The following is a 16,298-nucleotide window of genomic DNA, read 5'->3' on the forward strand; positions in this document are numbered from 1 at the left end:
ATTCTGTTAGCTAAAGGATTTTGAGGGGTCACATTAAAAGGTTGTTAGAACTTACCCTCCTATTTTTTAATTTAATTTAATTAATTTATTTATTTTTTCTGTATTTAGTATCCTATTCCTGTTACGATATCCTCAATTCTCTCAAGCTACTCTATGTGCGAAAGATTGGAAGTGAATCTGATCTTCCTTTCGGAGACATCCTGCAAACAGTTAACAAGCAACCATTAGCTCCTATTTACTAAGTTTCTTTTGTATATACTGTCTTCACATCACAGTTATAATTAGGCTAGAGATTCATCAGTGTTCTCACCTCTTTCTCAAAAAATCCTGAAAGATCAAGGAATGATGACATTCCAGTTATAGCTGAAACGCATTGATTTGGTTAGGAAGGCCAGGACTTTTCGCTCCATCAGACTGATTTATAACAAGTTTAAATAACAAGCAGCAAGCTATTAGCATCTTTAATGGAAATGTACAGTAATATTTTATGGGAATGCAAATGAAAGAAAGGGATATCAGTCATTACTTCAACATTTATCAGATTGGCATGTTATGTTCAATTTTTGTTAAAAAAGAATTTGATTGAGGTAATATCAAGGTTGAAGTTATGATGTGAATATTAGCAGATTAGCTTATGGGTAGTGTTACATTAATATTCAAAGGTATGTTTTCAGTGTATCTTTTTTATAAAAATCTTCGTGTCTCTGGTCTTTCCGACGCAGCAGCAGTGGAAGGGGTGCGACTGTGCAAGTGTGCTAGGAGGGAAAAACTAATTACTCTGTAGTAACTATGTTAATTGAAATTTTGCGACATCTTGCTGGAATTGGATTGTAGATGACTCTTTGAATGTAACAAACATTTCTGTCAAAAATTTTCAAATCCTTTTTTCTTTCATTTCATTCTGAAAATACAGTTCTTTACTCCTATCATTTGAAGTTTTGAACCAGAAAGAACGTTAGTATTGAGTATAATATTTTAGCAACTGATGTATAGCACCCCCACACCTCACAGTCTGGTCCTTTATATAGTATATTACTGCTTGCGCAATTGTTCCAATATATGGTAACCGAATTTGCATCTGATTGTTGAAATAGAGCAGTGCAAACTGAAACGATGGCATCTGCAGTGATATGTTTTGATTAATGTATTTGAGCGTGTGTTGTAATATTCAGTTGAGTAATACTAACAGCAGTGAAGATTAAACGAATAAGTTGTATGGTGTAACACTGGAATATTGCCGGTTATAAAGTGAAGTGGTGAACTAATACTGCTTCATGACCCCTGATCCCCTTCAATTGATTGTTTGGAAAATTTCTGTTCTCTGATATATCTCTGACTTACTGCGAATCCTGCTGTGTCTTGCTAAGTTATAATTATTGGTCATATTAGCAGCTCTTAATAATCAAAATCTTGTAGTCCTTGTAATATTTACGTTTTGCTATGTGGATTTTCTGTCATTTATAATGTATTTATGCATCACCCTTAGTTGCTGACTTGCTGATGAAATGTCTGCACTACAGAAATGTGAACAAAACACACGACTTTATTATGACGAACAGGACATATTTGGGGAAACTCCCTGTGGTGTTTTACATTTTGGCCCCGTTTGGTTTAATGTAAAACATTTTCAATGGAAAACTAGTTTTCATGGAAAACATATTTTAAAGGAAAACACACAATTGCAAATTAGTTTTCCTTTGTTTGGTTGCATACAAGAAAAGTCCAAGAAAAATAAAAAATAAGAGTGGAAATGTAAGGATGAATGAGAGGGAAGTAAAAAAAGAGGTAAGGAAGAGAGAGGAAAATGTGGCTTCCCTTGTTTTTGGAAGGAAAATGTTTTCCATCATTAAAGGATGAAATTTTCCACCCTTGAAAATTGTTTTCCACTCCTTAACAAACCAAACAAAGGAAAATGAAAAAAAAATGGAAAATTTATTTTCCATAAAAACATTTTACATCAAACCAAACATGGCCTTTGTTCGTTCAACTCTTTGCATATGGCTACCTTCTTATGTTGTTTTCCATGATGGGCATTCGTTAATTATGAATGATAATTACCTGTTTCATCTTTAAGGTATAGGAACTATAGAATTAGCATTGTTGGTAATCCTAACTTAGTCTTCAACTAGATGAAGATGAATACAGGAGAAACCCAGATTTCAAATTGACATGGATATCACTCCGTATATGAAGTTGTATCGTGTGTGGGCATCATAGTGGTGTGTCATTGATCAGCTATTTTGCTTTAACATGCTTTTATCCTATCTGTGCGACGTGCAATTCATCTGGATTCGCCCGTGGCTGTGGCTTATGAACTATGGGCTATGAACTTTTTTGCTGTGTTGTTTGGTATTTGCATCAAGACTAGTTTAAACTCTATAGTACTAATTAGTAATTAGCAACTCCGACAACATTGCCATCTACCATCTTATAGACTTATAGGCAAGTGCGTGCTGATTTTTTCTATTGAATACTTTTTAGTTTTCTAAGTTTTATATGAGGTCTTGCCTAATTCTGAATTATGCTGATGAATTTTCAACATTGATTTTTCAACAAGCAATTTCATGCTTCATTCATATGCAACCATCCTGAAATCTCATACTCATATGACTTCTCTAAAGAAACGGGAAAGGAAGGGCAAACGAAAAAAGGCAGATGATTCACAGATTCAGATTAGAAAGCAGGAGGTTCACAGAATGTTGCTTCTTCCAAGAGAGTAATTTGCTAACTATCTGTGAAATTTGCTCCACCCCTTTGAATTATGTATACCTTATTTTGGTGAGCCTAAGCGAGATTGTTTTAATTGACATAGGGATAAAAATCAATTTAATTGTGTGTCGTGTTACAGGCTTACAATCTCCTGGTTTAAATTATCATTCGTTATTTTAGTAATTTCTTTTCGAGGATTTATCTATTGATCAACTTAATAGTCTTTTAACGCAACTAATCTAATTGAAATTGGATGTTGGTGTAGTGGTGATTGGGACTAGACTTGGTAGGGAGGACCTGTGTTCGATCTCCCACAACAATGATTGAGAGGGGAACGGAACCTAACAACTCAGAATTGATCTCCGAATCCGGATTAGCCCAAAGGGTGAACCGGGTGAAACACAAAAAAAAAAAAAAAAAAAAACTAATTGAAATTTCTTCCTGTACAAATACGTCGCAAATGTTGCACTTGTACTCATTATATGCACTTCAATTTGGCTGTTTTGGATCATCTATAGACTGTAACTGATGAAGACCCATGAATTGAAGCATCTAGGCCATCTGGCTTGGCATATTCTGTAGATGATTATAAACTTTTGCTATTTCTTGACAAATGTGAGAGTTTATACCGTCAATCTTATTCTATGAGTTGGGTCATTTTCATACTTGAATTCTTTAGAAACAGAAAGTCAAGAAACTAGCTTACAATCTTGACAACAACTCAACAAGGATCCATATATTTGAAAATTAGAGGATGCTTAAGTGAGGCAGCAGCCTAACTAACGTGTTTGAGTATTTGAAAAGTATATATTGAGATGAATCTAATATGATTTCATTTGATGAGAAAATTTTATTAGTCAAATTTTACATTAAATCAACAAAAATTTATTACCTTGAATCAACGGTGGAGAAGGCAGGGGAGTGAGACCTACCTATCGATATTAACATATTTTTAATCTTTAAACTCCCATTATTTCATTGAAATTGTTACAGTTTATTGTAACTACGCAAATATGAACATGGACATTTAAGACAAAAAATTTCTTTGTTGCCAAAAATAAGAAACATTTGTACTTCGTATTATTCTTGATTTTTTCTTACATTTTCTGATTGAAAAATAGAAAATGATTAGAAAATGTGAACATTTTTTTTTTACCGGACGACTTCAAATTATAGGTACATGGAATAGTACTATAGTAGTAATTGCCATGTTCAATGACTTCAATCAACCAGCAACAGAAAGTACTTACATTTCAAATCTCCACTTAGTTTTTTTTTCCACATAATTTCAACTATATATATACACCCTTAGCTAACATGAAAAACTATTATGAGGATGAATTATGTATAACCATGACCAAATTGAATTAGGGTCTCCAATCATTTGTTACCTCGTTAATTAGCTGAATTGCACAAAAGTTCATGGACCAACCCTTTCTCATTTACCACATAGCAGGTACACCGTACACATACATACACAATAAATCAGACACATGAATGTGTCAAGCACATTGAAAATTTAATCATGTACATATATACAATTTTTTTTGTTTTTATATTCGCGGACACATTAAACACCCACATGAGCCAAACACATTATTAGGACATTACACTCATGCTTCAAAATAGTAAAAAAAAAAGAGAAGGGGATAGCAGTGCACCTTATCATACTCCTAAGGTAATAGCTAGTTGCTACGTATTCCTTTCCTTTTTCCTTGTATCCCTTTGTAAATCCATTTGAGTAAACCAAAAGCCCCCTTACATATCAATGTTTGTTTGATTCCTTACAAAAAAAAATAAAAAAAAAAATTGAAATTACAATTATTACAAGAACATATCATGCAAACAGTACAGACGTACAGTACATGCAGATGAACAACATTATGGTTAAATATACTCCGTACAAACATATCTCAGGGAATTTCATGTTTTTTATATTCATTTATAACGTACCATATGAATATCAAATAATCCCATATTTTTGTAATTATTAAATTTATGTTCCTCACTGTATGATTTTTTTAATTTTTTTTTTTTTAAAATTTTGACTTGCCTGCTCTCTTCAATGTATACTTTCAATAGCATGATGTGCATCGATCGTGAATTATAAACATTTTTTTTTTTTTGAGCAAGATCAATTTTTTTTTTCTTATAGATGATCGACACCTAAAGTGTACAATTGAATTTTAAAGGGAATTTTTGGTATATATGCATGTTTGTGTTGATAATTTCTCAACTTTGATGTTATATAACAAGTCATTATAATTTTTAGGAGTCATTAACTTTCAATAAAGATGCACCAGATTTTTAATTAAACTTCATATACGTACCTAGTATGTGATTTGTGACATTTTCAACCCCACATGACTTCCCTAAAGAAAGGGGAAACCAGGAAATGAAGGACAAAAGAAAGGCTGCAGGTTCAAACAAGAATGCAAAGAAGATGACTTTTTTGAAGTGATTTTTGTTATTTTCGAATATGCAATGCTAAATCTAAGCTCTCTCTCTTTCTTTTTTTTTTTTTTTTTTTTTTCAAAAAAAAATTTTAAACTTTTTTTTATAATTTTATTATTATTATTATTATTATTATTATTATTATTATTATTATTATTATAAGCTTAAGCAAATTACACATAAATATTAAAGGACAAAAGACTATTGCTGGCTATAGTAGCTAAGTCATGAGCTTTCTGGACCATGTCTCGTTGAAGCTTATGGATGCAACACCTATCAAAACATGTGCTCAGCTGTCGAATTCGATTTGTCGTCCACGAGACCAATATCACTTACCTGTGCATTTCTCAATAGTAGAATCATAGACGTAGAGTCCGTGTATATAGTTACTGTTGGCAATGACTTTGTATTATTTTCGCCCAGTGTAGATCTTGCAGGCAGGCGTTCATCTCTACATGTAGAGCCGATTAAGCTATACCACTACTAGCGCGCTCCTCCCAGCAGTTGCCCTTGATCCCCCGATCACCACTCTCTGGGCACCAAACCATCCTTGATCTATGAGTGTGCTTGTGCCAAGAATCATCAACTAGAATAATCATTGGCATCACAGTCATCCCACTATTATGAAGGACAACACGCATAAATTCAGGTGGGTAATCAATCTCTGGCAGGTGTAAAGATCTCAGACTATCCTCAAGTTTCTTGGAGAACAAACCCTGTTGTCGCAAGCCCTCAGTTATTATCGCCGGCGTTGACAGGTTAGCCGTTGTTGAGGATCTAAAAATCTTGTTATTCCATGCTATCCACAAATCCCATAAGATTGCAATTAAAAAGTAGTTCTATGACCATTGTGAGCATCTTGACTTAGAAATAGGCGAATATAATACAGAACCCGCCCAATCCTGAAAAGACTAGTCTGTGTTAGCTTCTGAGTGGATCTGCAAGATTCCACCCCTCCAAACATCCCGAGCAGCTGTGCAAACCTGAACAGACGTTGTAAATCTTTTTTCGCTTGCGACCCACAAAGGTCACAATGTAAAGAAATCTGAAGCCCCCTTCTCCCCAAATTACTTTTAGTAGTACTATTACATTCTAGAGAAGTTTCCATATAAAATTTTTCCACTAAGGAAGAATGTTGAGGGACCAAAGAACCTTAAAAATATCCTCTTGTCCAACATCCCTCAAGCCCACGGCAGAGCGTTTAAGGAATGCATACCCCGTTTTTACTGTGAATCTTCCTATCTTGTGAAAATTCCTGAACATGTATTCTTCCTCAGCTTGCTCTAGTAATTACAAGCTAGCAATAACCATAGCATCCTTGGGTTCGAAGGCAGAGATTAGGCGCGCTTGGTTCCAGCCATGAGTTTGAGGCTCCAAAAAATGACTCACCCTCCAAGTTTTAGCTTGACAGAGCGTGATATCGGAATTAAAAACCGGAACCTTACCTTCCATCCACCTGTCCTTACCTTCCAATATGGAGCTTCCATTCCCTACCTTCCAACCACAACCCCTAAGAAGGTTATTCCCGGCTCTAGCAAGACCCCGCATGCCCCAAGATAGGTTCCTATTTGCACCCTAACCAGAGTCCCTTTTAAGAGCGGAGATTGAAACCTTATTGAACAGACCTTAGCTAGTAATAATTGGGGATTGTGAAATAATCTCCACGCCTACTTCATAAGTAAAGCCTAGTTGAAGCAACCCAAGCTTCGGACCCCTAAACCCCCCATTTCCTTTGGAAGGTTGAATTTATTTTTACTTACCTAGTGCATTCCCTTATGGTCTCTGTTTTCCCACAGAATCCCAGCTAGCAAAGAGTCAACTTTGTTTGAAATACTAGCAGGCATCTCAAAGCAACATAGCACATAGGAAGTAATAACGATGAGAACGGAATTGATCAAGATGATCTTCTGAGGTTGGGATAGAGGGTCCGCATTCCACCATGAGATTATTTTCCAAATGTTATCAATGATGAACTGAAAGGATGCCCCTTTACGACCCATCAAGTTAATAGGTACCCCCAAATGGACACCAAATTGATTAACCTAATCCATCTCCAAACATGATCTAAATCCATTGTGTATTTGAACCGGGGTATTTGGATTGACCTTGAATTGTGACTTTGCAAGGTTCAGTTGCTGACCCGAGACCATGCAAAACTTGTTGAGAATGCCAGAAATGGCCATACAACTTCGATCCGACGCTTTGAAAAATAAGAGGGCATCATCTGCAAAAAACAAATGTGAAATGGAAGGGCCTCGCTTTCCTAATTTAATACCGTCGAAAAGTCTTATCTCACAACCTCGCTGAAGCATCCTAGAGAGTACATCCAAACAAAGCAAAAAAAGATAGGGTGACAAAGGATCTCCCTGGCGTAGACCATAAGAAGGCATGAATTGGTCACTCGTCTCCCCATTCTGTAGAACTTTGTGAGAAACCGTCGAGATACATTGTGTGATCATCCAAATCCATGTCCCTGGGAACTCGTACTGTTGTAGTTCTTAATTTCATATGTTCTGTTTTATTACTTGAAATACTTCATTTATTATGTTTGCCACCAACGCACAATTTTAAGGACTAATATCTCTAATTATCAACTTGTAAAAATTACTCAGCATAATGAATTTATACTTTGGGACGATACTAATAAGATCTCACATGGTTGTCTTCATCATAACTTTATTCACAAAAGCTAGTCAAATTAAAGCTTGTAAATAATATTAAAAGTCAAAACGTGTCAACTAAAAAAGAATATAGAAGTATTTGAGAAATTCCCCTTACCCTTTTCAAGTATATATGTAAATACCTTATAGGTCGGGTAAAAATTGAATCATTTCGAGTAGGCCTATACAACATAAAATTTCAATTCCATACTTTGATAATTAATTCTTTGGTGGACTTACACAAGCCTGCATAGGAGGAGAGTTCTAATTAAGCTTAAATTGTACAAAGTACATTGTAACTAAGGCCCCGTCCTCTTTACCTTATTTTTGTTGAAGTGAATTATTTTCACTGAAATAAAATTATATTTGCTGAACTTAAATTATTTTTATTGAACTTAAATAATTTTACTGAAGTGAAATTAATTTTGTTGAACTGAAATTATTTTTACTGAATTTCTATTATAATTCTTCTTTAAGAAAACTGAATTTTACTGAACTGAACTGAAATTATTTTTACTGAACTGAAATTATTTTTACTTAATATTATTTTTTAAGGCGAAGAAAACAGGGCCTAATTTAAATTGGTATTTTTTTTTTCTGACGAAAAATTGGTATTTTATTTTAAGAACAAGAATAAACAATCGATTTTATATTTTGCGTAGTTTCAGCTCATCTTAAGGGATATGAATAGACAAAAATCACCAAAATATCTTGATATGTATATTCTTGTTCTAAGCATCAAAGGTTCATGAATTTGACTTCAATTTCATTTTTATATAATTATACGTACATCTTAGCATTTTGCGGTGAAGTGGAAAAATACAAGTAAGTAACATATAGCAGCCTAAGTAACGTGTTATAGCTTTTATCTGCATTGTGATTCTAATTAGTTTGGTATATAGAATTGAAGGAATGCAATCTTCAACATTCATCCGGCAATTTAAATTCACGGTGATCATCAACGAAGGGTTTTTTTTTTTTTTTTTTTATTTTATTTTTTTTTTTTTATATTTTAATAAACTTTTTTTTTTATTTTAATGCAAATATCGACAGGGTTGTAGGCCTTGTTAGAAATTGATGATGTGCCTAGCTGAGACAAAATGCCATCTTTCCTCTATGCCTCAATAACACGTCATGCTTAATTAGGAGTTAAAATACACTTTAATAATACTAAATATGGACGATTTTACTTTTAATAATCCCAACTAAGATTTATTATCTAATAATAATCTTAACTATGCTATATGTTTGCCTTTTATGGTCCCAATGAGCAGTAACCTGTTGAAAAAGTTTTTTTTTTAATAGCCACGTGTAAATACGTGAGTGGTCCAATTATTTGTTTAAAAATTAAATAAAATAAAAACATAAAGAAAAATACAAAAACAAAAAATCCCAAATTTCCCACCCACCCTATCCCCACTGTCAAACCCTAAACCCCACCCTTAACCTCACCGAAAACCGGCCACCTCCCTTAACCACTAACATCGATCATCCGACGATTAACCCACCCTCGACCCCCGAAATAACCTCCCAGCCAACCCCCCACCCCAAAAACTCAAATTATTGAAGCATACGTATTTGAGCCTCTGGCGACGATATTGTCACCGCCTACGCTAAAGAAATTGCCAAAGCACACGCCTTTCGTCACATCACCTCCGTCGCCCGAAAAACGATGCAAAGGTGTGACTGCAGGTGTCGGCGGTGACTTCAAGTGGTTTTTGGGGTCGAGGTTCGCTGGGCTGGTGGTTTTGGGGTCGGGGTTGGCTGGTCATGTAGTTTTGGAGGTCGGGGTTGGCCGGTCGGTTGGTTTCAGTGGCCAAAAGAGATGGCCGATCGGCCCGTCGAGGTTAGGGGGTGGGGGGTTGGGGTTTCACGGTGGTAAAGAGTTGGCTGAGATTTTTATTTTGGTTTTATTATTGTTTTTTAAATTTTGGACCAATCACGTGTTATGGTTACCTTTTATGACTGGTCATTGACTTAGCGTAGTGTTGACTGGTTGGGACTATTGGAGGCAAACACATAGCATAGTTAAGATTATTAAATAATTAACCTTAGTTGACATTATTAGAAGTAAATCGCCATAGTTGGAATTATAAAAGTGCATTTTTCCTAAAATATATCCATACATTACCTTCGGTCTTTCTTATTAACTGCAACATTTGAACATTTACGCTATTGTCACTCTCTAATCTTAACCATATTACGCATTTATATGAAGGGAAAATAATATTATCTTGATAAATTTATTTTTAAAATAATTTTTTTAATTAAAAGATTAATGCTATAAATTGTGCATTGACAAACATAAAACTTTAAATATTGTTATTATAAATGAATAAATGTCTTATTTAACAAAAATTGAGAAAAAACCATACCAATATAATTATTTTTTTTGAAATTATTAGCTTATTATGGAGTGCATCATGCAACACTACGTACATTAGTAATAGCTAAACTAGCTTAAATAATTTCAAAAACAATCAGATTAATTTTTTTTTTGTTTTTTTAGGGAAAAAACAACCAGATTAATTGTAAGGATTAATAATAAATTTATAAAATTTTCTGAAAAAATTGTGAGAGTTTAGAATGTTCAATAGCATTGTCATGAAAAAAAAAACCTAATGTGAGTGTGAGGAATAACTCAGGTGGTTAGAGCTTCTCTCCCAATCCAAAAGGATCATGAGATCGATTCTCATCACTCGCCATTTTTGGCTTTAAAAAAAAAACATTTGTATGTACTACTGTACAAGTCTATGATATGATAATAATATCCAATCTTAGTGAAAATCCTTTATTATTGAAGAATGATTGAATATATTGTAACATAGAAATAAAGACGATATTAGTGTCGTGTCAAATCCTTAATTATTAGTTTATCAGCTCATTGTTACTTCCTTGAAACAGAAGGAATTTGTAAGAAATCATCAATTTAAACAGCTGTGCAACCTTTAATTAGTTGTAGACAAACATAGACTATCATGTTTTATTTTAATACATAAACATGGACTATCATGTATTAATAAGTCAAAGATAAAAATACGGTGGAGACAAACCAAACATAAGATAATATCATATCAAAGAAATTTGAAACATTATTGCCGTGTTCAATTCACCAGCATTATTCAAAAACGTATATGTCAAACAATAACTTAAGACTTTTCTAAGTATAATTTAACTATAAATACACTAACATTCGCTTAGTTTTTCTCATCAAAACAAAAAATGGCCTTTCTTTTGAAAAACACCTTATCTTTGGCCTTAATCATCACATTATTTTGGTCGTTACCAAGTTCAATATTTGGTCAAAATTGTGGGTGTGCACCAAACTTATGTTGCAGCAAGTTTGGGTTCTGTGGCACTGGGGAGCCTTATTGTGGTAAGGGTAACTGTCAATCTGGCCCTTGTGAAGGCCAGGCCACTCCGACGACTCCAGGTAGTGGCGGTTCTGGTTCATCATCCGTGTCTGGTATTGTGACCCAGTCATTCTTTGATGGCATTATTGGCCAAGCTGCTGCGTCCTGTCCTGGGAAGAACTTCTACACTCGCGCTGCTTTTCTCAATGCTGTTAGTGCTTTCCCACAGTTCGGTACCTCAGGTTCAAGTGTTGAAAACAAGAAGGAAATCGCCGCCTTCTTTGCTCATGTTTCACATGAGACTACTAGTAAGTCGTTCATTAAATAATTACCACATACTATAATTCAGATCACGTTTCAGTAATTACCACCAACAATTTTTGCATGACGTCATTTTGGGCCCTACACCTTACTTTTTTCTTCTAACGATTTTCCCGTCTTTATTCATTACCCTATCTTAAATCTGGGTAAAAACCTAATATTTAAAAGAGAAAACAAAATCATTATCCCTCGTATATATGTAATTGAGAATAAAAGTATGTATTGTTATTTTATACTTTCGAAAACTTAAATTGGGGTCTTGAAGGAAATTAAAGTTTTGAATCAAATTGGGATTTGGTTATAGTAAGGCATTCGGGAAAATTAACTTAAATTATGTGAAATTCATGTTATGAACTTATGATTAACTAAATTATTGTTGTCATTAGAGGCGAATCGAGAGAAAATGAAAAACAAATGAGGGATATTGAAGTGAATGATGTCATGCAAGGATGTTTGGGTAAACTGGTGGTAAAATTTAAGATTTTAAATAATGGTTGGTGGTAAAAAAAAAAAAATTGTTGATTATTATTAATTAAAACTTGACTATATAGGTGGTAAGTATTAAATTTTCCTTTCTTATGTACTTTTTTGAATTTCGAGTATCTCAATTAAGGGTCTATTCTCATACGTTTAAGTTCAGTTAAGTTCAGCTCAGTTCAGTTCAGTTCAACTTCCAATTTCCTTCTCTTATAAAATATTCATTGCAGTTCAGTTCAGCTAAGTTCAGTCAATGAGAACAGATCCTAAGTCATGTGCATATATGTTCAGCTAAGTTAGTTACAAATTACAATTATCATATGCATCATTGGCCTGTTATTTCAACTCTATCTAAACGAAAAACAACCTGTTATTTGTTTAGATTTCTGCCATATCGAAGAGCAAGACGGAAAAGTTAACGATAGCTACTGCGATCAGACTAAGGCAGCACAATACCCTTGCGCGCCAGGGAAGAAGTACTTCGGCAGAGGACCTCTTCAACTGTCGTGGAACTACAACTACGGTCCTGCAGGAAAGGCGCTTAATTTTAATGGACTCGGAAACCCTGAGAAGGTGGCTACTGATGTAGATACAGCCTTTAAGGCTGCAATGTGGTACTGGATGACCAATGTTCATTCTGTTATGAACCAAGGTTTCGGAGCTACCATTAAAGCGATCAATGGTGCTCTTGAATGCAACGGCAAAAATCAAGCTCAAGCTAATGATCGTATTCAGTTTTTTAAGAAGTATTGTGCTGATTTTGGGGTTAATCCTGGTGTTAATCTTTCATGTTAATTGGACTAGTATTTTAATATAATATTGTGTGATATACATGTGTGTGGTTGTTGCAATAATGTATTTTGTTTTCGAATAAATTTATGATATGTCATATGTATCGTAATAGTAAATTGTAATAAGAGATATTGTTCTTATGGCCGGCCGGTTACGCTGCTAAGAACGATCAATATAAGCCCTGTTTGGGTTTTATGGAAAATGTTTTTATTTTTCTCTCTTCTCCTTACCTCCTTTTTTTTTTTTTTTTTTTTTTTTTTGAACTTTTCTTGTATGTAACCAAACAAAAGAAAACTAATTTGCAAGGAAATTGTCAAAAACCTCCTTTTAATAGTATTTTTTTTTGTGAAAAACCTCCTTATAATTTTTTTTGTTGTGAAATCATACCTTAATCATTTTTTTTTTTTTTTTACAAAATCATACCTTTCGACGGAAAACGGGGTGTTGACCACCCACATGTTCAATGGAAAACCACCCAATCTTATATTTCCCAAAATTTTCCCAAAATTAACTTACCACCAAAGACCAGCCACCCGGCCCACCCCCACAGCACCCACGCAAACACCAACAACCCCACCAATCGGCACCAACAACAGCAGCAAAACCGAATACCGCACGCAGCAACTCCAATCGCCACCAATTCGAGCCACATCAGACCCTCGCAACTCGCCTACTCCCACCTGCCCAACCACTCCCTTCCTAGCGACAATACCCTAGGGCTCTGATAGTCGGCGACGCTTCCTCGGATAACAACAAGAATATAATTTTTGGAAGAGGAAAATATTTGCTTTGATATTGGGGCTTAATTGAGGGGCCGAATTGGGGTTGCAATTGGTGCGGTGTTGCAGCGATGGAGATGGAGGCTGCTGCGGATTGACGTTGTTGTGCTTGCGCGAAGATAGGTGGTGCGGTGGAGCAGTTGGACAGTGATGTGGAGGCAACAAGGTTGCTGGTTTTAAGGGGTTGTGGTTAGGAGGGTTGTAGTTGCGGTGGGAAGAGGAAGGAGAGGGAGGGTCGTCGATGGGGTTTGGGATTCTGGGTGACGGTGGGGCTGGGGTAGCGTCGCCGGCGGGGGGAATAGGGAACCCTAGACGCTGGCAGGAGGTGGTGGTGGACTATGGTGGTGGGTCTGGGTGGTTTTCCGTTGAACGCGTGATATGCACGTGGGTAGTTAACGCCTGAAAACAGGGTTTTGTAAAAAAAAAATTGATTAAGGTATGATCTCACAAAAATATTATTATAAGGAGGTTTTTCACAAACAAATGCTTTTAAAGGAGGTTTCTGACAAAATTTCCAATTTGCAATTGTGTTTTTCCTTAAAAATATATTTTCCATGAAAACGAATTTTCCATTGAAAATGGTTTACATTAAACTAAACGGGTTTGTATATTTGTGTGGCTTTTCCTTGTTTGGTGTAAGAAATTCCCATTCCTCTCGTTTTTAACAGCTGCCTTCTCCCAAGTAGCCATTACAGCCAAAAGGCGACTATCTACAAGAGAAACAATTATGCTACCACCAAGTAATTCAAGTAAAAAGAAACTAAAAAAAAAAAAAAACTAAAAACTAAAAAATAAAACTTAAAAAAAAGGAAGTAATTCAAGTAACCACATAATTTTAAAAAATATTTAAATTCAAGTAATTTTGTAACCACATAATTTTTTAAAAATATTTGTAACATAAATTTTCGATCCAAAATATTAAATGCATTAAAATTATACTCCATCTGTCCCTAATTGTTTGCCCCAAATCATAAATTTACTTTATTAAGGCTTTGGGCAAAAAATAGTGCACATGGGTTGACACAAATATCAATGAAGAGAGAGATAGAGAGAGTGCAAGTGGGAAAACATGCCAAAAGTAGTATGGGGCAATCTTTTAGGGACACCTTAAAAAGGAAAGTGGAGCAAACAATTAGGGACAGAGAAAGTATTTAAAACCACATTAATTTTATTGGTTAAAGTATCTGTATATCCAATAGTTTATCTTTGGGTTAACGTGATTTGTGCATGCTCACCCATTTTCTTCCATGTAATAAGTTTTTACTCCGATTATTAAAAGAACCTAAAGCTGATCTATAATTTACTACCTCTCTCTCCGAAAGAACGACCTATTTAGGCTAATTTTAGTCCTAAAAGAATGACCCATTTGCATTAAAATCCCCACCAATTTGCAATAATATTTGTACAAAATTAGCTTCCACATATAAAATTTTGTTTCTCTATGTACTTTTATTACTTTATCTCTTTACTTTTTTACAAATCCCATGTAAATTTATCTTTCCAATATACTTTTACTTCTTTATATTTAACTTTCTTAAATACCCGCAAAATCAATCTAAATGGGTCGTTCTTTTTGGGGACGGAGGGAGTACATGAATTCATCCATCTATTTAAAATTTTATTATTTTTCCAATAATAATACAATAGAATGGAGTTTTTACAAGAAAATTTGCACACAAGTAATTTCTCTCCTTTGCCTAATAGATGTTTGACACATGCCGTAGACAAGTTAACAAAATGTGTGGTGCAACATTCGCTCCAGAAGTATGCATTAGCTGCATAAAGAGCAATAGCAAAGACGCTCTTACGGACGTAGATGTGATCCATCAAATGCTTGGATGCTTGCATAACTCATGCATGATATGGACATCATTATCAATTTTGCCGATTTGACGACGATTAGTATCTTAAAAAGAACTCAAGCTAACTCTTTCCCGCCGGTAATGTTACTATGAGGAAATTTAAAGATGCTAAGGCAACAATTAGAGAAAATGTTTACAATTGTCTAAAGACAATGAATTATGTCTTGAACCATCCCGATTCTCCTACGACTACAACATTTAATTGGCCTCCTCTAATGTTTTTGGAGTTTTTAATGTTGAAGCTGATTATAAGATCTCTCATCAGTTGCTTTCTTCCGTCAAGGCTTAATAACAGTACATTGTACATACTATTTGTTCAATGTCCTCAATAAGATTTTTTATTTTTTTTATTTTATTTTTTTAACAAGTATATTCATGAGCACTTGTTAAGCTCAACTAATTTTGTGTTTTTGGTATTTTTAATACCAAAAACATTCAAATTTAATTCTCTAATTGCAAGAGAGTTAAATATATACTTGCTAATACTTTGTATCAAATAATTGAAGAACAATCTGTTGTCATAATTTTATATTCATCAATTGCATACTTCCACCTTTTATTTTCGTTGATCATTTCTCATTTTATGTAAAAAAATATTAGAATTTGATTTTTGAAAAGTAGACGTTTAGAAGAATCTAACTAGTAATTCCCCTATATGGATCCATTAATTCTCGCCTCTCCTCCCCTCTTCTCTCCTTCTCGCTTTTGGGTTTCTCCAAAATCTTGACCATTTAGGCCTAAAATAGTCTAATTTTTGAAGAAATTAGACTTTTTCCGACCCTTTTCCCTTAATTTTTTTTTAATTTTGCAATTTAGGTTTAATAAATTTACACAAGTAGTGTAGATTTTCGTTCATCTCCCTGGTGGAGTCGTTAATTTTGTTAGGGTTCG

At 34.5% G+C, this 16,298-nt stretch overlaps 1 protein-coding gene across 1 annotated transcript; it reads left to right on the forward strand.

Annotated features, from left to right (window-relative positions):
• The first annotated feature begins 11,022 nt into the window (after positions 1–11,022).
• Positions 11,023–12,987, forward strand: LOC110738751 (acidic endochitinase SP2-like). Its single transcript, XM_021919176.1, has 2 exons — positions 11,023–11,484; positions 12,357–12,987. Exons 1-2 carry the CDS (start codon positions 11,046–11,048, stop codon positions 12,767–12,769), a joined length of 852 nt encoding a protein of 283 aa, XP_021774868.1. The 5' UTR covers positions 11,023–11,045; the 3' UTR covers positions 12,770–12,987.
• Positions 12,988–16,298: the final 3,311 nt, after the last annotated feature.

The sequence above is a fragment of the Chenopodium quinoa genome, unplaced genomic scaffold (genome assembly GCF_001683475.1).
Source record: "Chenopodium quinoa cultivar QQ74 unplaced genomic scaffold, ASM168347v1, whole genome shotgun sequence".
Lineage (NCBI taxonomy): Eukaryota > Viridiplantae > Streptophyta > Magnoliopsida > Caryophyllales > Amaranthaceae > Chenopodium > Chenopodium quinoa.